We start from the raw sequence: 23496 nt of genomic DNA, 5'->3' as shown, positions 1-23496 counted from the left end.
GAGCCAAGCACTGAGTCAAATTTAGTAAGTGGAGAGAGTTTAATTTGGAACCATATGCCTCGCAGCACGCTTCTAATCCTCCGTGTCTTCTAACTTAACATAAATGTGTCTGTTAGCTGAAAGCAATGCATTATCATATAGAAGAGTTTTAAAATATAGTCACTACTTATACATCTGCACACATTAAGAAACATTCCTTTACGTGACATTAAGACCTTTTTTACTTTATCTTTGGTTTGCTTCAAACGTGCTTATTTGATAAAAAGGAACAATGTACCTACAGTTGTAGAGGGGAAGAGTGAGAAGGACATTTGCAAAACATTCCTGGAAATAAACATCAGCAGTTTAATAGTATAGAAAAAAACAAGCACAAGGTACGCAATACCACAAATCATTGGGGACGGGAAGAAAAAAAAAAAAAAAAGACAAAAAATTAACCATTCAATCCCTCCCCATACCCTCTCCCCCCGCCAAAACATGAACACTTTACCTCAGGAATCACATTTCAAACATCACCTGCAAAAAGAAGATAGCCCCCAGAACCACCAATTCCCACCTTCAGCTCTTTTGTGGTCCAATGGCACAATATAACACCATACAACTCACAACCACCAGCATTAAATACTATTGACTGCAAAACAATAAGCTTTTATTTGAAATAAAGTGTCATTTTAAATGGCAACATCTCCAAAACACTGTACAACAGGTAGAGCATTGTGTAAACATACAATCTGCACATACAGAATAATAATAAAGGGCTAATATCTAACAGTCAGTCTTAGCTTTTAACATAAACTAGATTTGAAGCTACACACAGAATTAAAAAGATACAAAAATAGAACGGTATTTGTTCACTAAGTCCAAAAGAAGTCAAACTTGCAGGTACCAACAGAGGAGGCTTCTGAGGCTGCACAAATTCTGAAATCTGGTTTCAAAAGAACCCTACAGAAAGGCTTCACAGACAGCAAAAGATTTCCTAGAAAGTTTTTCAACAGACGATGTTTTAAGATATTGGTGCTTTTGATATACTAGTACAGAGCAGAGAATTACCTTTGCCCACAACAAAAAAGTAACAAAAAAATCTGAAACCAAAGAAAATATTTGAGAAGCCTTTCATATCATAGTCCGTTGAAGTCCTCTTGGCTAAACCATGTCTTGCAAGTAAGAGTTCTGTATAGTTTGAAGAGAGAGGAAAAAACCAAAACCCCACTACTGCAGCAAAGGTTTTGATAGTTACAGCCCAGCACCAAATAACAGAAAAAAATGGAGATCAAATTCATCTGTTCTGAGGAAAATAATTCTGTACATCAGAACCAAGGAAACATGCTGTAAATAATTTTGCTCTTTCTTTTTCACAGGTGCGAATTAAAGCCAGATGTCCATCAAGTTCTAGAATGGCCACTGAGAAAATTTACACACCGATCACTGAACAAATGTGAGGAGCTCACATTCACAGATCTATTGCGTTCCAGCTTTCTCCTGATTGGATTTAATTTTACATCAACTGTTTGGATCACAACTGCATACAGTTGGTTTGCAGTTACTATGGAGATTACTGAGTTCTTTTTCCAGTACTCAATCCAACATATGCAACCGAGTCACTGAGCAATTGGGGTGAAAATCCCCCTTTTTCCTCACGAGCTGTAACTCAGCATGGTCGCAGACTGTAAGCATTTTCTCACACACCACAGCATTGCTGAAAGTCTCCAAGAGAGGATGTATAAAGATAGCAGATGTTTCCTGGGGTCTCATTCCTCCCAAAACTTTAGTGCAATTTTGCAGCACTATTTTACAGACTCAGCATCTCTTGTGATGAAATTGAGACCAGCTCACATTATACCCCAATTTTTTTTTTTTTTTGTCCGGAAGAAAGAAAAGAGGAAACAGCAGATTAAAGAATTTTGAAAAGGGAGGGGAAAAACGTCACAGAAAATTAACATTTACATCTGAACAAATACCATTTGAATTTATTTTAGTTTAATGACAAGAATCCATCCAGTATAAAGTCATTCACAAAACAAAAAAGTTACAGTGTAAAACCTAAGCTAAGGTGGGGAAAGGAGCTCCTGTGACTATTACCGTAGTAGTCGGTACAAGCTGCTCGGCTGTCTTAAGCATTCCCATTGAATAAACATTACCTTACCTTTGCTCTTGGCGTTGGCTCTGCCCAGCAGGACTGCCTCATTCTGACGCAGAAAACAGCCATCCTGAAAATGCTGAAGAACAGCTTCTGTCACTGGTCCCACTGCAGCGCCGGCATCCCTGCTGCAGCCAGCGTGCGACAGCACGGGGCAGGCTGCAGCTGGAGCCAACTGGGAAACTGGAAAACTTACCTCCAAGGAGCTTACCACTCCCCCCTCCAATAACTGACCAAACTGTCAAGCTGTGCTCCACTAAACATCACAAGCTTCCCCATCTCCCAAAGGGGAAGAATAGCTCTGAACAGGTGCACACAGGTACACTGTTCAGACCTGGAGTTAAACTGATTATCTCTAGTAATCAAAAAGCTTCTTTGCTCCTCAACCAGAACTTGAAAGTTTTGGTATAAGATCAAATAGCAGCAAGTATTTAATGGAGATAAATAGTATATCACCCATACTAGTACATTCTGATGGTTATTACAAGGCAGTCTGACACATGCTGCTGACTCATCAGGTTATTGGTTTGGATTCTGTGCCAGATGCAAAATTTATCAAAACTAAAAAAGAGGAAGACCCTTGAAGGATCTATCAGATATAAAAAATAAATAAATAAATAAATAAACCCCAACAACTCACACAGGAAATCTTGAACTCCTTTCCAGTTATAACCATCACAATGCTCATTACAAAGCCATGGCTCCTTGCTGGCATTTCAAGGTCATAGACATTCAATTAAAAGTTTTGAAGCTAAATATGGTGTTTAACTCCACTTCTATAATTTTCTCCAATATATGAGATCAAGTCAAGTGCTTTTCCTGATCTCCCTTTTCACCTTTGGGTGACTGAAAGGGTATAACAATACAAGAAAGCACTGATACTTCTGAGGAGACAGCACAGGCATAACCCTGAGGCATGCCATTTTTAAAAACAGGGAGGAGGGATGGTAAAGACCTATTTTTCATGCCAAATGATGGAACCAAGTCAATTGTGCCTTATTCAGAGAAATGAATAAGGTTGTCTTTAAACAGGCAACTGTCTATAGGTAATGTGAGGTTACCCAAATTAAATATCAATAGCAGCAGTAGCCCTCAGCCTAGTCAAGTTGGTTTGTTTTTTTCTTGCCCCTCTTGCTCTTTCTCATTCAGCAGTTTGGCCGAGACAAATTGAGAAAAAGTTACACTACAGAAATTAGGGGTAACCCTGCTGCAAGTTCTTTGCTAAAGATAAAAGCAGCTCCTAAAGCCCTGTAGTGAAACAATGACAGAAGCTCTTCTTGGGAAAAACTAGTGCTGTTAAAACCTTAATCATGATTGATTGTTAATTACCAAAATATGTTCAGACATTTTATAATACAGGCTACTATAAATTATTATCAACAAAACAATAACACAAAAACATTTATTGTTATTCATATTACGTGAAACAAGGCAAACTTTAAAAAGACTTAAAAAACAGAACATTGTTTTGATAAGACATTTAAAAGCAGGAAAACATTTTAAAAAGACATTTCACCTAACAGTGCGCCCAAGTGTACTTACCCAAGAAATGAACCTTCAGCTTACCAGCACACTGAAACGTGTACTACTAGCAGTAATACTGCTCCTACTCCTCAAGGGAAATGTGTAGAGAATAAATTTAGTCAAAATTTCAACTTTAAATCTGCACAGCATGTGCAACAAACAGGTGACAAAAAATGGTGCGAATGTCAAGTCCCATGTTGTTATCTTCATTACGACCCTTAGCAACAAACAGCAGCAGTTCCTAGAGGCAATAACGTTTTCTAACACTTCTACATGAAACCTGTCTGGCCATTCTCTGTAGGATCAGTAATGCCCACAGACTTCTTGAGACCTGCTCACATTAGTTTTTAAGCAGTGCTCTCACAGAACTGGTTCGGGTCCACTTCTTGAAGACTGTTATCAATGCCAATAATTTATGATCAGCGTTTTATTAGCCTGATTTTTATTCCAAGATAAATTTACAGAATTTCAAAGAGAAGAACAATGAGAAGACCTGCACAGAGGAATCTTATGCAAAAAGGAAGTTACGCGGTTAAGCTTATGCAGTTAAGGAAGAACTTTAAACTATACTCAAAACCAAAGAGAAAAACCAAATGTGCATTTTCTCCAGGATGCCTAAACTCCCCCTCCCTTCTCCAAGAACTTGCCTGGGTATTCAGCAACTGATCCATCAGTTGTAGGAAACCTATCTTGGATTACTGAATCGCTCTGAAATTTTGCCTCAGAATTTCTAGCTAGTCAAAACATTTAAGTGATTCTGCAATGAAACCTTAAGATTTTACAGTTGGCCATGAGATGGAGCCCTCTGGGGTTGTTAAAAAAAGGATGGATATTACTTACTGGTCCACTAAAACCCGCAAGCTGCGTGATCATCAGACACACTATGGAAAGGATGAGCCTGGTGCGGCAGAAAATCCACACAACCCTCCGGAGAGAAGCATCATCAGGACCGTTTTCCTTCAGTTCTTCCTGCCACAATCTCTCCAGCCTAATAAAAACAGAAGACTCATGTCATAAATTTTTCACCATGAGAGAAGGTACAAACTCACAGGTACTTCTTTGTGAAAATTCCAAGCGCTTCCTAGCTCAGAACAACACAAAATTAATAAATATCAAGAGAAATAAATACATTGCATGATCACTGAGGTAAAGAGAAATATCTATATCTTGAAATATCTATGCTGTGTTACTTTCCTATAAGAGAGGGATGAAAAACACAATGCCTTTTGCTTTGTCTGGAGTCTTTTTTGCCATCTTAATATAATGACTTGTCACAGTCTTTCCTTGCTGATCTGACACAAGAGTTGTGGGGTCAAAACCTCAGAGAAATTCTCATTAGCCATCGAAGGTTAGACTGATCACGAGACCTGACCCATGTTCAAATCACCTTGCAACTGCCAGTATTACTTCATTATTTTAGCACAAGATTTTTTTTAATGTAGCCTCGAGAAAGAACTCTGTTTTAACAGTTTAAAGACATGCAAAATCAGAAGAACCACTGCAAGACTCTCCTGGATATATAACCCTCTAAATTCACTGAAATCAGCAAGACTACAGAAACTGTGTAGCAGGAAGAAGTGGTCTATGAAGGATAAAACTGAATTCCACCATTCTGAGAAAGTCAGAACAAAAAATCAGTGCTGCTTTTCTATATATATATATACTATACCGTTGCCTGTGAGCTAACATATAATAAGTGGAAACAAGAAAATAATAAGGAACAAGATGCCTTTACCTTCTGCAATTGACATCTGAGGACTCATGCCTTGATAAAGACCACACATCATCCATAAACAATTCCCCTTTCTTGTATGCTCTGTGGGCCAAAGGAGTGAGCCAGGAGAAAGTCATGGAGGAGAAAAGCCCAGCATTATCAACAGGGTGCTGGTGTCTAAAAGAAAAACAAAAACCACAAACAAATGAAAAAGGAAACAGAATTGTAAATCTTTGAGAACAACAAAGCCTCCTCTCACTGAAAGCACTCAGAGTACCAAATGGTCCATGCCAGCCACACTCGCTAAACAAATTCTGATGTTTCCAGTACCAGTCAGCAGACCCACATCTGCAATTGTGCTTTGTGACTGGTCTGAAAAGCAAGTGCTGTATCAGTTGTTTGGTAGCCTAAAGACGTACTTGGAAGTGGTCCGTATGGGTTTCAGTGCGTTCAGACCATGGTGGTATTTGCCCTTGTGATGCTCTTCATCCAGCATTCGCAGCTGGGAATGCACAGAGGTGTCCAGTGGCAGGCCCTCTGCCCGAGCTGCTGCTTCCAAGGCATCCTGGCATTCAATCTGCTTTTATAAGAAAGACAGCAGAGTCAGACTTCAAAACTACATTTGAAGTCCACGACTCCCAACTCCAGCAACTTTGCACCTCTTTCTTCTGTAAGTTATTGTGCAAAAACAATCACTATCACTTTAAAGGTCTTAGACCACAGGCTTCATCCTGGCAGAAAAGCCATGGAAGGCACATGTTCTAGATCTGCATTAGACTGCTGCATTTGTAGAACATAAATTAGCACCAGTATTGTGCGTGTGCATTCAAAGCATAAATGGATAGACCAGACTAACCCTGTATCCTGCCACAGGAAATACAATAGAGAAAAATTACAACATCAAGTACTTATGACATCAGCTCAGGAAATCAATGACTGACTTACGCACTGAAATTAAGACATACATTCTTGATGAATTTACACCCTCTTAGCATAATTTAGATATTCTTATCCATAGAAAATTCAAATTCTTTTCAGAATACTGCAAAAGTCCTTTCTTCAAAAGTACTTTAGATCAAAAAACCCCAAATATGCATTAAGCAGAATTGTACTTCCTTTTTATCATGTTTCCTGCTTTTTCTTTTTTCGCCCCCTAATCTAAATGGAACAAAGATGACAATTTTCTCTGCTCCCAGTCCCAGCTTCTCAATGGCTCAGCAACTTTAGTAACAACTATTTAAAAGGAAAACCTTATCTGAGGGGGGAAGAGGTTTCCACAGTGCTAGTGAAAGGCAGATTTAAGTGCTTAGCTAAGAGGAGAAAGGAAACATCAGTGATACAGAATAGTCAAAATGTTGCAGACTTCGAAAAAACCTTTTGATAAGAAGCCAGATGTGGCAGAACGACAACAGGAGATCAGCTTGTTATCTGTACTGGCAATAGGGCTCTCGACTAGTTCTAAGTTAATAGACCATTTTTTGCAGTCTTTTAAAATGGAGTTTTTAATGGAAAAAAAATAATTTCTAAGGTAAAAATCTCCCTGGCTTTTTTACAAGTAATAATACTATGACTCTACCCTCATTTGAAAACAGCAATTATAAATGCCTCCTAAAAACACAGTATCTGCAAAGCACTAAATGCATATCAATAACAAATACTCGGTTCCTAACTTTCCATTATGTAATTTTTGTTTGAAATGTCACCATTTATCATAGGCTTTGTCCGTACTGCATTCACATATAGGGCATTAAGATATCCAGCTTCCACCCACATGAAGGATGAGAACAGGAAACTGAAAAAGTCATAAATCTGTCCCTTATTTATTTAACTGAAGTATTTAAACAATGCCTAAGCACGTTGTCATCAGCGCATGCTTCTCATCTCAAAGAACTTATTTGCTAAGCTACCACCTAAAGCTATGATAACACGAGAAGATAGCCAAGCAATGAGAAAACAAAAGAACATTAAAACTTCGTGACACATGGAGTGACTCAAAAATATGCAACACTTGAAATCTGAAATAAAAGGCTTCTCACTCAATTTATATTCCATTACTGACTCACAAAAGCAACACCGCCTTACTAAATCTATCCAAATCAGCATTTAATAAGGGACCTGCCAGAAAACATCCAAAAGGAGTCAGTAGTGGAGAGGAGGTCTGCACCACTGCTTTCTGGTTACAGCAGAGGAATTGCTAATTGGTTTGCTACGTTACCCTCACAAGAGGCCCTGGTAGATCTGCCCAAACACCTTGTTGCTGATAACATGATGTTTTTTTAAGGGATGCCGTAGGCGAGTCGCAGAATCATTGTTTTTCAGAGCACACAGAAAACTGCCTATAAGTTTAAAAGAAAAGTCTTCCTAAACGGAAAACACTATGTTTATGAGCATAAAAGCAGCTTTTCAACACTTACTAACAAGAACAGCTCTTTAATAAGAAAGCACAATTGCAAGATTTTCACGCAGTCCAAAGATAATGTTCTTAAACACTCTCTGTGAAAAATAATTAAACTTTCCAGAGCTGCTCAAGAGAATTCTCTCAGCAACGGTGGAAAAGCTGCATTGATCCAGACTAGGGCACTGCCTTGGAAAGGCCTTTATAGTGCTTTGCCATAGAGGCAAGCGTGAGCACAAACCCCTAGTCGAGAATATTGCTCATCTCCACCTTGGCAAGGTTGTCAAAATCCCACGTGTAAGACTATCAAGAAAGAAATGCATCACACCACTGTACAGTAAGGATTCTAAGAATGATTCCGTGGTTCTGTGTAGTTTTTTGAAGATTAGAGAATCTTCAAAGCAGAGTTTATCATGAAGAAATGAGACTCCTAAGCAGTTCTACAATGTACTTCAGGAACAAAAGACTGAAGTAAAAAGAACCCACCACAGTTAATTTAGGTTTCTGATTAGGTTTCCTGATTGCCTGCACAGATGTAGAGTTTTCTTGGAAACCAGTGCCTTGAAGAAGTAGTTACCAGTGTGATATAACACACTCCAGCACTGCTATTGAAATAAATGTCTAATAAATCAAATACTATCAAACAGAAATCAGATAGTACTTTTTCTAATTCATCAACTTATTAATATACCAATACAAGCAATGAACCAGGTGATACAACACAGTATTGGTAATTCTAAAGAAATGCTCACAAAAACAAAACAAGCCTAAATCAGGTATCACTAACTGGAGGGGGAGGAATCATTCAGATATTCCTTGAAAAACAGCAGTTCACTACTCAGCATCAACAAAAGGTCAAAAAAAACAATGAAGAATTGTTACAAAAGACACAAAGGATAAAGCAGGAAACATATACCATACCACTTAAAACCCCCTAGAGTTTGCCTCCTTTTTGAATACCAAACTCTGTCCCCTGTCACTTCAGTTCAAAAAGGGTATTATACTTAAAATTACTTTCTGTGAGCAACGACAACAGTTGGGTTTGGAATGGCTTCCACAAAAGCATAAATTTAAGATTTTTCAGCTGCATAGAAGAAAGGAATAAAGACTCAGGTATTTCAGAGGTCCAAAAAGTCACAAATGGCATGAAGAGGAGAACTAGAGAAGGACCACCAACTGTTCTTACAACAAAAGAACAAGCCACACTTAAATTTAGAATTCTCTGTCATAGGATACCTGCACATAAGGTAATGTGAGAGTCAAAGATTACATGTTTGGCTCAAAACGTGTCATGACAGAAAGTCTGAGTGAGGTGAGGAAAATAAGTTCTTTAAGGGCAAGGGGAAACTATTTGCTCATTAAGTTAGAAACAACTGTACCAAATTCACAATCCAAGGTCATGAAAATATCAACAATTTAGGAGCCAAGCTACAAAGCTGTCAAATATACAGGATGTCAGAAGTTCTTTAGGAAGCAAGAAGGGCATGAGGAACTTTACTCAGAAAGGCAAGCAAAACTCAAAAAGTGAATCTGGATACTTCTGAAAACCTGCTCAGCCAGCAACACAGGCATTTATCTCCAAGTATGGGGAACAGGTGGAGGGAGAGGGGGCAGCTGTGATGTATACAGGAAGGAAAAATCCACCCAGTGAGATTCTAGCCTTTCACCCAGGCAATACCCTTTTTAAGGTAGCAATTTATTGGTTTGACAACTGTAACATTATATGATAACAGCAAAACCAGACAAGACTGGAGGCAATGCAAAACAGATTTTTCCATCCCTTACTCATCTTGCAGAGGAAGAATTTGATGTGTCAACATATAAACCAAACCCCACCCACCAAAAATCTCCTGTCCCTTCTTCCATAATGCAGAACACCTTTCAGGACTCAGATCACGACAGGGAAGAAGCTTCATCTCTTCTGGCCCTACCCCTACCTGACAAAAAACTAGAACAGACCTATAAATGCTTTTTATTAATCCTTGCAGCTGATACAGAATGCAAAAGCTACTGTGACTGACTTACTATTACATAAGTTAAAATTGTTTTATTTAAGTAGTAAAGAACCTTGAGTTGACAACACTGCAGAACGAGAACTCCCACCTCTTGCATTTAACAGCCAGAGCTCAGCAAGCCTCCTCACCCCTTTCTTCAAGTTGCCAGCAGGAAGAGGCAAATAGGAAACCAACAGAGCTCAGGACTAGGTGGGCATGTGATGTTGATGAGAAGGAGCATTATATGATCACCTGTTCTGCTCAGTGCCTAAAGCACTCTCCACATTACAACTCCAGGATGAACAGCAATTTTAAAATATTTAGGACTTCAATAAAGGATTGGTGTTGCAAAACAAGAGTAGTTATTAGTTGCATGGGCTGGAGAAGAATAGGATCAACTGTCCTAGTTAGCTTAAGAGTAACTAAAACAAGAGCCTAGGAAAAGATACTCTGAAATTGTAATTACATTCTTCTTCCCAGAAACTCCTCTGAGTCCAAGCATAACCCCACTTGAAAGTAGTTAGGAGCTTTATACATTGCTTTTCCAGGTAGCACAGGCAACCCTTAAAGCACTATTGTCCAGACTGCAAGATACCAAACCCAGGAGCGTCAGCAAATTAAGTAGGTTTGCAGATCCCAAATCTAGTGTTGCTTGGTGAAGCAGCAAGTGCATTATGAACTTCACAGTCCACTAAGGCAATTCTATTCTCCTTTCACTGGATTTGATGCAGTACATTATCCACAAAAATATTAACAAAGGGATTTGCGGCATTAGGCTCCCAGCCTTCTCTGTAGCTAGGATACTTTATAATACCCTGCCTGATTAAAACATGAGCCTATTTAAGACTAGTTTGGTGTATCATCCACCCATACCAGCTGTCTCCCTGTCGCTGAGGCAGCGAGGAGCAGGCACTGGGCTAGATCAGAGACAGTGGGTGTGAGGAAGGAGGCACTGATCCTTTAGAGACCTGCATATATTGATTGCAAAGTTCAGATAGCACAGCTGAATTCACACAGCACCAAGGCAAGACCACAAGATAGTTTTAGATGCCCAGAAATCACGGTTACAGCTTCCAGAACTGCTGAAATGAAACAGGACAAGAAGTTAGAGCCTCCATTTTCTTCCATCTCCTGACAAGGAGAGCATAAATGAAACCTCATGTCTCTGCTGCCTTCTCAGCTACTGCTGCAGGGAAGAACAGCACTTCACAGCACCGAACATATATTCAAATGCAAGAATAAGTACAGCTGTGCCATATTTCTCTTAAGTGAAAAGAACTGTTCAGAAGTGTGCTCTGATTTGCCGCAACAGTGGCAACAACAGCTTGAAGTTCAGTTATGCACTCTAACACAGTTACATGTGACTTCATTACACAAGATGCCTCTGCCGTTGATTTCTCGGTCTCGATTAGCAGAAGGTGTTTTAACATCTGAGTCATGGTTTCAAAGCTAGCCTGAGTTTATGCATCCTCAGATTAGAGCAGAAGTCTGAGTAGTGCTTGGCAATCGTATCAAGGTTCTGTAGCAAAACAGTATCAGAGTATGTATGCCTGTGATATATTTTAGTCACATATATTGAACACTTTTAACTGAGGCACATAAAGTCCTTGATAAGGACAGGTATATCAGCTTCTTACAGGAATACTTCTTATTTTACCTTGCCCTTGAACTCTGGCCAGCCTCAGCACTGAAGTGAGATGTTCTCAACTCTTTCCTAGCAAATCCACTTATTCCTGAAATCCAAGAAATACAGAGTTTGACATGAAGTGTTCATGTTACGATTTTACAACTGTAGCTACTGTGAATGCATCTGACTAGCAGTTGCGCACCTGCTTAGGCTTCTGGTATCCATGATCCCTGTCTTTTCTTTTGCATAAAAACTTGTATACATGATCTTGTAACTGAAGGACACAGGATTCATGCAAAACTAAGATTGTGCACTGATCATCCAGCACTGGAGCTACACAGTTTATCCACAGTAACAGCAGTCTCCTGGGGAATTGGGAATAATCAGCTTTAACTATAAGTTGCCCTATAGAAACAGCATCCTACATATCTCTGACCACAATGATGGGAAACCAACTCCTCACTAAGCAGATCAAACTAGCAGAGCACAGGCTGAGAATTTGGCTCCTGCCTTGCTGAGGTGAGTTCTGCTGTCCTGAAGTACGTGCAGACACACTGCCATACTCTGTGGGTGTTCTTCAGTAACATCCAATACTCAGGCTCTGCCTAAGTCAGGCCACAGTAAAAGCTACACAGGTGAACTCTGCAACACGGGGAGTATCAGGGGAAGCTTTGAATTTAAACTTCTATTGAGTGGAATCACCAATGAATGACAGCAGTGGCCTTAACGCTACAGCCTTTATCAAGCCTAATAACAACAATCTTTTATTTAACTCACCTTCCCGTACCAACACATGCTTCCAAAAGCAAGGGGCACCTCACTCAAGTGGTAAAGAAGCTAGTAAATTCAAACTAAACAGTTCAGGGCTCTAAACACATTGACTTTGAAATTCCTTAACCTTAGTCCTCAAAAACAACTGAAACACAGGTTTGGTTTGTAGAAAAGTCACTTTGCAGTATGAGGTTCAGACCACAACTGACTATTCCTTATCACCAGGTGTGGTGGTTTTAATCTAGGCCTTCCCTGGTTACCAGTTTGTAACGAAGGAAGGGGCAGTGTTCCCAGTATTCCATACAATTTTTACGTAAATCGTGGTATAAATAAGAGGGGAGAAGTGGCCTTCATTCTTCTTCTCTTCCGCCAGAGTTCGGGAACAGTGGGTCCCTGCGTTGGTCTCGCTTATCTAAGGCTGAGGCCTGCAGCATCCACTAACCTGTCACGTGGAAGCTTGGAGACCAGGATAAGGATGTCCAAAAACTAAAATAACTATCTCACTGTCTCAAGGCATCAGAACTCACTGCAGATGAGTTTTGACTTGTTTCAAGTTAAGTTTTCCAGTAGTTTAGGATAGATGCATTTAATACTTCTGGCAGCTCTTATAACTGTACACTGTATTTCTAAAACAGCCAAAGGGCAGAATGTCTCCAGCACATTGCACTGCACTGGAAGAGGTACTGCAAGATTTCCTTCACTGATGGCTACTCTGCTCCCTACACACTTTTGGTCATGAGCAGCCCAATTTAGAAATCTGCTTTGAACAAAGGAACAACAACCAACAGTAGGCAAAGACAATACCAGCAAGTTATTAGATCTGAGGTTTTATCATGTGGCTAACACTTAGACAGAAGATGTCTGGTGCACTAAGGAAGGCAGTCAAGTTTGAATGGAAGCTGTGAATTATCCAGAACATTAGTGTTCCTCTAGAGAATGTCTCTGCCTAGTCAAGGATTTCACCTTTTTGTTCCTAACATTAAGTGGAAGGCTTCTCTGATACCACAAACCCTCCTCCAAGTTTCAGGTAAACTTTTGATACACAATTGGCAGTGGATATGCTTCTCTCAGATAGTGTTATGTAGTGATACACACACGGAAGACAAGATAGAGATATCCCTTCTCCAATGTAGTTAAAGACTCATCCTAAAACATTCAGCAAACAAGTCCAGGGTCTTCTGTCAAATGATTCTTGACAGAATCTCTTGATTCTCTGTGATCACTCTGTCAGTGGGTGCTTTATTAGCAGAAGTTCAATGGTAAAACAACTTCACAGAACCCAATTGTAACCAATACATTCAGTTCTTTGAGGATATCATGGAATTGATGTGTCTTTAGTACCATGAGGGTTTCCTTCCGCACAGTCTAACTGTGTTCAGAGTTTTCAAAGATAACAGAACAGCTGACAAAACAGATTTTTATGTTGTGCTTTCATTAGACTTGAAAAAGTAAAAAGTTCTGTGTTTCATTGGTTATGAAAATATGCAATCTTCTGGGAAAATGCAGACATCCAGAAGCTTCAGCTACAAACAAAAGCTTATAGTTAAGCTGTCTAGGGCTGCTCTAAGCATGGAGTACAAAGGCAGCACCAAGGCTACATTCACACTCCTATTTTTGAACCTGTTGTTCAGCACAGTTGATTCAGACACTTCCAATGCTTCAGAGAGGTTGAGGCAGAATTGATCCTACTATTAAACACTCAGACAGTGATAAATCACTTCAAAGCTATCAGTGCTTGAAGGATTTACATCAACTCCAACAAGTTCTGATCACATTCCCTGCTGTCTTTGGCAAAAGATGTCAGAGACAAACCTGAAAAACAAGAGATCAAGGTGAGGACAAGGGTATTAATAGGGCTTCTGATATCTAAAGTTAGGAACACATTTTCCCTTCATGTTTGAAGCAATCTCTGCAGTTCCACACCGTCCAATGCCTTGAAATGCAGCAATTTGCACTTGAAGTTTACCACAGATGCAGTCAGTATGCTTCAGCAGCAAGAACCTAATCCTGAGCAGTACATCCAGTCAGAACCAATTACAGCTTCAAGTACAATTTGTAAATTAGTACCCTAGCATCATTAACTTATGGATTCAAATTCCAAGAATTGAGTTTTCATAAGTATTGTGTATCACAAGTACAAGCTGCTTCTACATCCTCCTCCATCATGAACATAATGGGGTAGGAAATAAAATCCTCATTTAACTGATGTTCCATCAAATAAGCACAAAATCTATATTTGAGAATTGCCTATTCCAAAACCACCTCAAGAACAAGTTATTTCTCTTCCTCATTTGTCATTTTACAGTGTATTTCATGGACACAGTGGTGTCTGCCCTCCTCAGGGCACACTGCTTCCGTAAGAAAAACTACACACAATTACTTCGGGTACAAACTGAAGGGCACATGCACATTCTGAGAACAGAAAGTTCTAAAGGTATAAGTATAAATCAATATTTCCAAACATCCCTTAATTATTATTCACTGGTCATGTAACAGCTTCTTACAGATGCAGACTACTGACTATAGCGCTACCAGGCAGCAAGGGCACCCACAAGTTACCGTCATCCAGCCATGCCCCCACATACAATAAGCCCAATTAGTATGGAACTATGCACTGGGAACATGTAGTTAAGACCCTGTTTTGTAAGCTATATTAAGGTCTCCAAAGACTTAAAAACCAATTGTTACAAGAACACACTGCAGACACTTACTCATGAGGTGAATATATGTATTCGCAAGCTGAATAATTTCTTTCTTGAATTTCAGTCCCAGAGTGCCTATTTCAGAGGTCCATATTTCTATAGCAACATTCCCATTAACCACCAGGAAATATTGGATTAGACCTACTTATATTGCAGAATAATTTCAATTATGATTCCAGGAAGCCTATTTGAAAAGCTCCTGTCTTTCAAAGAAGTGATCTTTCAAGCTGTGACCAAGCAGCATTTAAGCTTCCAAGCAAAGAATTGCAAGTTCTTTTTCATTATTGCCATGAACACGCATTACAGCATCCTTTCAGCGGGAAACAAACACCAGTATGGAGATTTCAGGACAGAAACTGCAAAGTTGAATAAAATCTTCATGCAATGCAAAGAAGAGGCTCTGGGACCTTAGTTCAGTAGTAAAACAGGTCTTTCACCTATAAAGATCTCGATCAGAAAACCAACAAGACTTGTCTGTTTCAAGTTAAGAAGGATGCAGAAAAATGCAGCAATATAGGCAACAAAAAATCCCCCAATGAATCATGTTATTGATCAGTCAAATGTACCTGTAGCCCTGCCAGAAGTGGTCATAACCACTGACCATGAACCAGAGGTCCTTGGCTAATTGTCCTCAGAGGACAGATTCTACCTCACTCTATGAGGTACCTGTGCAACATGTTAGCAAGAAGTCTACCTCATGCAGTGTAAGTCTGCTGCAAAACAGTCCCAAACCTGCATTTCACAAAGATCTGAAGTTAGTGCTGAAGTAACAGCCTTAATCTGCATGCAGCTTGTTCCTGGCAATATAGATCACAGACCAATAGCTTTGTCATTTTCTGGTCAAACTAGTTCAAATCCTGAGACAGGTTTTCTGCAAGAAATTTGAGAGTCACGACATCTCTATTGATGGCACACTGGACTCTGTTGTCCAAGTGACAGAGTTCCACTACAGCTTAAGCCCTCCATCTGAACTGCTGTGCTCCCACCCTTCCTCATGACATCAGCCCTCCGTTGTGTTCTGTCACCAGCTGTGTCAAGTAAGGCATCTAACCCAATCTAGGTTCCACAAAAGATACAGCAAAGGACAGAGTCCCTTCTCTTCCCTTGAAATACCATTTTCTTAACAGCTTCCACCCTTTTGTTACAGGCAGAGGGGAAGTGCTTAACCAAACAGACCAAGCTCAGCCTTAGGAAAGGAAGTCTTTGCTCTCCCCTGTTACCAAAAACATGAAGCATCTCAATGATAAACCAAGTATTCTACTGAAACCAGAGCTTGTTTCAACTAGAAAGGAAGGAATTCAGCCCACAAACATGAACATCTAACTTAGATAAGACGTTACGAATTCAGGTCCATTAACCTAACCTCAGTATTCTGCAAGTAAACAGGATTTAATCTCACTGACATGTAGAAACAAATTCAGAGCTGTTTGTGTTTATGGACTAGATATACAAGCTGCAAGGTCAGAAAAACAAAAAGGGTACCAATGTCTGAAGTAGAAATTAACACAACTTTGGCATACTGAACAAGATAACCAGCAAGTAAAGTGAGCAACCTGTCAGAACTAGATAAGCAAGGAAAGTTAAGTTCATTCCTGTACTCAAAAAGACCAAACCAGACAAAGCTCAAGGTAGGAACACCAGTAAGCCATTGTTTTTTGCATCAGTAAGCACAAATTTTACAGAACCTCTGCGTTTCAATCCAATTATCTGGATCTACTATCCTGTAGTCATAGGCAGCATATCAAATGGTAGAGGTAGAAGGGTAAACAAGACTACAGCAACAGAGTTGAGTTGACCTGAAGCTGCCTCAAAGATTTTCATGCCAGGCAGTACAGACATGCAGGACTTTGGTTACTTTCAGTCTTCAGAAAAAAACAAATATGCTTGTTTTGAGATTTCATTGAATTAAAAGGTTTAGAGGTAAGATAAGGATTTTTTTTTTTCCCAAAAATTAAACCCTGATTACAAGATACTGACCAACAGGGAGAGATAACATGCTGAACTCCACTGCCACTGGTCAGGAAACAGAGCTGCCCACCAATGGAATCGCTGTTGTCACCAGTAATTTGGCAGAGCAGATTTGCTACTGGACAGGGTAGGGTGGATGGCAAGCCCGTGACATCGACATAATAAATGCCATTAAATAGCTGCACCGAGACTCCAGAGGGCTCTTGGTTCTGCATCAGTGCCTGCTCTAATGCAATCAGACACCACCTTCCTCAGAACACCGTCAGCAGCAGTCTGCTGAGTCATAGAGCCTGTGGGGACACCGGAGCTGCAGGGCCTGCGAGCGCTCCCTGCACTCAAACTGCTGCAGAGCTGAGCACTCCAATCGCAGAGAACGGCAGTGCAGCACAGCCAGGCCACAAACACCTGGAAAAACCCCTCAAGCCCCAGTGAAACAAGGTAAGCCTGAGCTGAAGTACATAGTGTCTCAGCATCTTGCATAACCCAGCAAAGCTTAAGCTGTTTTAAAAGTCTTCATAATTCTTCCATACAAATACAGCGAGTTCCCCTATTTCAACCTTCTCACACCTATGTTGGCACAAGCAATCCATATGAAGTGACCAGCAACACAGCTGCAAGGATCTTGTCATGGCAAAAAAAATCAGACATAAGTAGTATTATTTGTCTTCAGAAAAATCTACAGTGTATATATCTCAATATCTATCTCTGTCTATTTATATATCTATGTATATACATATCTCTACCAGTCCTGAGAGTATTTCAGAAGAAGTTAAGAACAGGATATGCAAGAATATCAGTGCTAGCATTCAGAGCAGCTAATACCTTTAACCTTCTTCAGCTGGTACAGGTTATTAGTTTCAGACCATATCTGTCACCAGCACAGGTGTTTCCATTTATCTGAGCTTTTTTTTTTCCCTATTGCACTTGGTATATGAATTCTTTACAGTGAAAACAAGCTCTAAAAATTACAAGCTCAGAACAATGACAGGCTAGCTCTAAGCCAGTCATTATTTCAAAACCCAGTTCTCAAAATAAACTAGTATTATGACAGCACCTCACCATGTTAAATATACAGATGTACAAGACAGTGCTCAATACTAATTATTTTCATCTGAGAGAAAAAGTAAAAGTCATGCTGCTACAGCAAGCTAGACATCTGCTTTAGAAAATTAATCCCTGAGAAAACCATGGCATGATTAAGAGTTTTTTCAGCTGCCAACACCGAGTGGTACATGATTTGTGCTGAGTTCTTCACTATTCTTGCTTAGTTGCAATGATTCTGAAATGCAAAGGCTTATAAAGTTGCCTTGATTCACATCAATATCTGAACACCAGAAAAAAAAGTATATTTTATTCAAGCGTCACTGAAAAGCCACATTTAAAAGTGAGAAATGCTTAATAAGTCCTCAGATCTGTTACTAAAACAGCTATAGTACCCCTTGGAATGACCTCTTCCACACAAAAGGCAATATTCATTATTGACCTTCAATGCAGCGAATCTATATACAGCTGGCACAGCAAAAAGGCCACTGCATGTAATTTAGTAAGTATAAACACTGAAAAACAAACAATTAAAAAATAAACTGACCTTATGTTTAGAATGCTGAAAATTTGACTCTTCCTGCTCTTCGTGCTGCACCGAGTCAGCTCTCTCCCTCACACTCCTATACCCAGGACTGGGTATAATGTACTCTTTTCCTATGTCGATGTCTTTCATCTTCTGTAAACGCCAGGGTTTACACGTGTACTTTCACCTCAAATATCTGAAAAACAATTAAATTTCACTTCATTACATGCTATGCCCAACATACCGGTTCCTTTCAGTCAACTATTTTTAAGGTTTATTTTCGAAGTAAAAATCAGAAACCAATTGTAAAGGAGTTATATTACAACAGGACTGTAACAACACGACTTTGGAAGTCCACACAAGACTACCTTCTCGTGAACTAGTTTAAACATACCCTGAGGTAACCAAATAGTACCATGACCCTCAATGCACTAGAGTGCTGTCATACTTCCTCTCTTAGATCTCTGAAATACAATTATGCAATCTGACAGATTAAAGTAATAGCTACAGCATTTAGCTGAAACCCTGAGAAACTTGACTTGGAAGATTAAACCCCCAAAATCTTTTGCTTGTCTCTGAAGTTGCACATACCCAACAACTTATCAGTACAAAGTTTTGCAAAATCGATCTCTCTAGAGATATCCTTTGACAGAATTAGTCATTACACACTCTTGAAAATACCTCCCTTCTCTATAGTTTTGCTCGCTTACACCGTAGGCTGGAGCTACCATTAAGCACGGACGCGCACAGGAATGAGTCACACCTTCAGCGCTGCAGGTTTCCACTCAGTCTATCAAACTGCACTGTAAGGTCAGGAGAAGACTCAGAGCCCCGAAAACAAAAGTCACAAAAACCCACTGCGGGACTCTGTTTTATAACTCCGCTCTATTTCATTCCGCCACCTGCCTCAAGCCAAGGCGACGGGAGGCGCCTGGTTGCGCTACCCGGGTCACGCCGCACCAGCAGCTCCGCCGCCCCCAGTAGCGCAGCCCCCGGCGCGGCGGGGCCGGGCGCGTCACGGCCGGCCGAGGACGCGGCACCCGCGGGCTCCACGCCCCTCCCGGGGATGCGGGACAGCCCCCACAGCCGGACACCCCCTGCCCTGCTCCCCCAGCCCCCCGCGCCCCCGCACCGGGGTAAACACAAGAGCCCCCCACCCCGCCCAGGCACAGGTGCCCCCCGCCCGCAGCCGGGGCGGGACGGGCAGCGGCGTGAGGGGACACCGCGCAGCCCCGTCAATCGGTGGCGAGGCGAGGGGGCTGCTCGGCCGGGCTCCTGACAGGAGAGGGGACAACAAAGCCGCCCGCTCGCCGCACAAAGGGCCGCTCCCTGCCCACCCGCCCCGGTGCCGGCCGCGCTCACCTCCGCCCGCCGGCGGCCCCGCTGCGGCTCCCTCGCTCCGCGGCCGCGAACCCAAACAACGCCGCTTATAGCGGTTCCGGCGTGCCCACTGCGCCTGCGGGGGGGGCGCTGCGGCGGCCGCTCCTTCTCGGCGCCCCACGGGAGGTGTAGTCCGCGCCTCGGCCCCGGCCGCCCGCCGACCGAGGGTCGGGAACTACGCTTCCCAGCAGGCGCCGCGCGGGCCGGCTCCGTTCGGCCGCGCCCCCGTCCCGCCGCGCCCCGCCCAGCCCGGTCCCGCCGCTCCTGCCGCAGCGTGGGGGGTCTGGAACGTTCGCCGCCCGCCGGGGCACCGCATCTCACCGCATCTCACCGCACCGCTCGGCACGGCGGCAGCGCAGTGCAGAGCAGTGCAGCCCAGGGCAGCGCCGTGCCGTACCGGGCGGTACCGGGCAGTGCGGGAAGGACGGCGCCTTCCACCGTTGGGGAGGGGCGGGGTCCGCTGTGTTCGGACGCACGCAGAGCCGAGGGGCAGGCGCCGTGCTGCGGGGAGGACGAGGAGGGTCCCGGTGCCCCCGTGGCTCCGCAGGGCGCTGCCCGGTTTGCGGGGCGGAGCGGCGGCTGTGCCGGCGGGCAGAGGAGGAGCGGGGGCCGCCCCTCCCCGCCGGTCCGTGGGTTGCACCAGCCTGTCGCTCGCTATCGGTTACCGCAGCCCTCGGCCGGTGAAAGTGCGGACCTGCGCTTATCTGGGGCTTGACCTCGGCTCGGCCGGGCCCGCTGTGCCGCTCCTGTGCGCAGGCTGTGCCCCACGGCTGATGCTTCCCAACGAGCCAGGCTCGGAGCAGGACTTGATCCCCTTACCAAGCCCCTACTGTGCCCCTCTAGCTCCCAATCGGGCCAGCAAAAAGGACGGCGAACTTGTCGCAAGGCTTTCCCAGCCCGCTGAAAGGGGTGGAAGCTGCGGCTGTGTGGTGATGGCTGAGGGCCAGCAACCTTGCTTCCCCAAAACAGCGTGATACAGGGTGTTCAGCCTCAGGGGAGTCAGTGAAGGAGGAGATGGACAGAGCTGCATTACATCTCACAAAGGGCTGTAAATATCCTTAACAAACCCTGAGCTGTAGCTTCTCCCCTGCTGCGCTTAAATACCCTGTCCTCAACTGACATCTTCCTTCCACCAGCCAGATTTGGCTGATGTCTCATTTAAGTGGTTTATATAACGAGTGCCTGTTTGCACCGCAGTCCTTGCTCTCCTGTCAGGAGTGTTCATGAGAGTCAATTTAATAGAAATACTGAAATAAACTCAGGTAAAGATGAGAGATGGGAATCTGGAAATAAAACTGGACCAGAATATTCCCTCCGAGCCCACAAGCCAACAGTACAAGTAAAAGGTGTCACCATGCTAACAGTTCAAGGACACCCTTAAGGTACTAGAGAATCCCTGCTCCCTGACACATATGGTCACACATCCTACAGACCTCCAACTCCATTTCTGGAAAAAAAAATGAGAATCAGCTCCACTGCAGGTACTCTTAACATTTTGAGACAGGAGGTCTGACAGACAGGCAGACATACCTTGCCGTGGTATGGCAGCTGAGTACACAAGTAGCTGCTGCATTTTCCTGCAGTCTGTTCCCCAGGACTGGGGAACAATGCAATTTGAGATTGGTTTGACTGACATTTTATTGGGGAAGGAGCTGCAAGGTGCACTTCATGCCTTATAAATGCTATGTCCTAGAAAAAGGTGGATTTTAAGACAGAACCCAGGAGACAATTTAGAGTAAGTCTCTGAACAGTCATTTAACTGACCTTTATCTCCATTAAACACACTGGAGTGTAGGAGTGAGTAGATGTGCAATTACTGAGCCATGCAGTTAAACAGCATAAACAGAAAGGACAAAGTATGAATGATAGGTAAAATTAAACTGTGTTAAAGCTTCAAGGTGAATCACTTGTATTTTATTTTAGGGTGTTGACCTGAAAATGTTCTGAGCAGGAGCTTGTCTGGCCCCTGGGCTGTGGAAGCAACAAGAGCTGCTTTTAGGAGGTGGCTGTCTTGTGAGCTGATGACATGTTGAAGCCCAAAGGCTCTGCATCATGTGCCTGGAGAGGAAGAACATGGACTTCACTATGCCAAAGTCATTACAAAATGCGTTCGGAAAGATGAGCAGAGAGTGTTGTTTAAGCCAAGGGAGCCAGGGCCCTGCCTACGCTTGTTCTGTCCTCTATTTCTCCAGTGCTGGAGTAGATCTGAGAGTAAAAAGGAGGACATGAGTGCTAGTAGAAAGCTGCTGTTAAGTAACAATGTGTACGCTACACTCAGACTAGCTCTGGGCAATGGGCACGCAGCAGCAGCAGTGTTTTCACACCTGTGGTCCTACGAGTGTACATACTCCCTTGGTATGATGGTGGGATGAAAATGCTTATGTAGGCATAACCCACTTTTTAGTGTGTCACGAGTCTCCTCCAGCATTTGTTCTAAAGGCTATAAATGTACTGGTGCTACCAGCCAGAGGAGCTACATCTTTAGCTCCAGTGGCAGCAGCTAATGCTTTTAGTGCTGTGAGTCCCAGATTCACCCCTGAGGGATGGCAGCTGTTATATAAACAAGGCCTGTACAGTATTAAAACTTGCCCTGATTCAAGATCTGGGATTTGCCGTAATCAGCCCTGACTGCACAAGAAAAGCAGAGCCAGACCAAAGAGATAGTGGCAGTTTAAAGCCAAGGCCTGCAGACCGTGTGGATGAGGAAGCAACACCTGAAAGTTAGTTTTCTTAGAGGTGCTCCCCCCCAACCCAAAACAAACATCAGCAACAAATTTAAAGTAATGTTTGAAACAAGCTGATTTGAGCCATTAGAGCTGAAAATGGAACATCTCTGGACTGACCAGGAAAACCAAGGCTCAGTCTGTGTGAGTGTTGGTCTTTGTTTATCTATCTCTCCTACTGTATCCTTCCACATAGGATCTGAGGACCTGCTTCTGCCTTTTGGGGAAATGGAGCATGTGCTGCCTAGGTGACTCAACTGAGCTGAGCCTTGGATGGATACAGAGACAACCTTCAGGAGATGTCCCAAGTTTGAGGAGCATGGCCGCGCTCAGTGCTCAGCATTCAGGTTCTCATCACTGCAATTAAGACCAGCATCTCAGACACACAAAACCCTGTTGCACATATAACTGTGAAGCAGAGAGCTTCTTGTGTGCTGATGGGACCCAAATGCCTGGTGTGCCCAGAAGACTGGCTGCACAGGTTGGGTGAGGGATTAAGGGGGTGGTGTGGTCAGTGTTTTACTACTGGGAAAATATTGCAGTGAGGCACTGGGATAAAACAGCTTTTCTCTTTGCCCTGAAGGAAAAGCTGTCCCCCAAAGAAGCAGCACATTGTGATTGGAATAATATCCATGGAATTGTGTAGGATACCAGGAGATGCCTTGGGCTAACAAGAGTGGAGAACTGTAACACCGAACTTGCCACCTGCCCGATGCCTCCTTTCAGACCTAAGGGCTCTGCGAGCTGTCTGGGGAACACAACATGCTTTGGCCAGTGTGGATGATCCTTGAGGAGGCATCTTCCTTTGGCACAAATCTGAATACTACTGTGGAGAGCAGTTCTCCCTTTCCCAAATCCCCTTTCCTATATACTTCATAAACAGAGGACATCTTCTTACCCTTCCCCACTGGGATGCTTGGTCCCAGATGCTGAGGCTTGCATTTTCAGCATGAGTTTCCTGAGCACGTCCCTCCTGATGAGCATGCTGACAGTT

At 42.7% G+C, this 23496-nt stretch overlaps 1 protein-coding gene across 7 annotated transcripts in view; it reads right to left on the bottom strand.

Annotated features, from left to right (window-relative positions):
• ABCC5 (ATP binding cassette subfamily C member 5) overlaps positions 1 to 19871 on the bottom strand; it is a 72716-nt gene extending 52845 nt beyond the window's left edge. For 3 of the 7 annotated variants that reach the window (XR_003571958.1, XM_027890567.1, XM_027890573.1), the window contains exons 1-5: positions 19762 to 19871; positions 18421 to 18595; positions 5795 to 5955; positions 5397 to 5552; positions 4502 to 4649 (exon numbers count right to left, since the gene is read on the bottom strand). Coding sequence is in view for 5 of the 7 variants with exons in the window: in XM_027890567.1 (XP_027746368.1) it covers positions 4502 to 4649; positions 5397 to 5552; positions 5795 to 5955; positions 18421 to 18549 (594 nt within the window). In the remaining 2 variants the exon portion in view is untranslated. Of the gene's footprint in view, positions 1 to 277; positions 4403 to 4501; positions 4650 to 5396; positions 5553 to 5794; positions 5956 to 6131; positions 6136 to 18420; positions 18596 to 19761 lie in introns of those variants that run through there. The other 4 variants (XM_027890568.1, XM_027890569.1, XM_027890570.1 and 1 more) reach the window with 4 other exon arrangements.
• Between the last annotated feature and the right edge of the window lie 3625 nt (positions 19872 to 23496).

The sequence above is a fragment of the Empidonax traillii genome, unplaced genomic scaffold (assembly GCF_003031625.1).
Source record: "Empidonax traillii isolate 1590-97213 ecotype Southwest subspecies unplaced genomic scaffold, ASM303162v1 scaffold292:size1342341, whole genome shotgun sequence".
Taxonomy (NCBI): Eukaryota; Metazoa; Chordata; class Aves; order Passeriformes; family Tyrannidae; genus Empidonax; species Empidonax traillii.
This window is presented reverse-complemented; position numbering and strand designations above follow the sequence as displayed.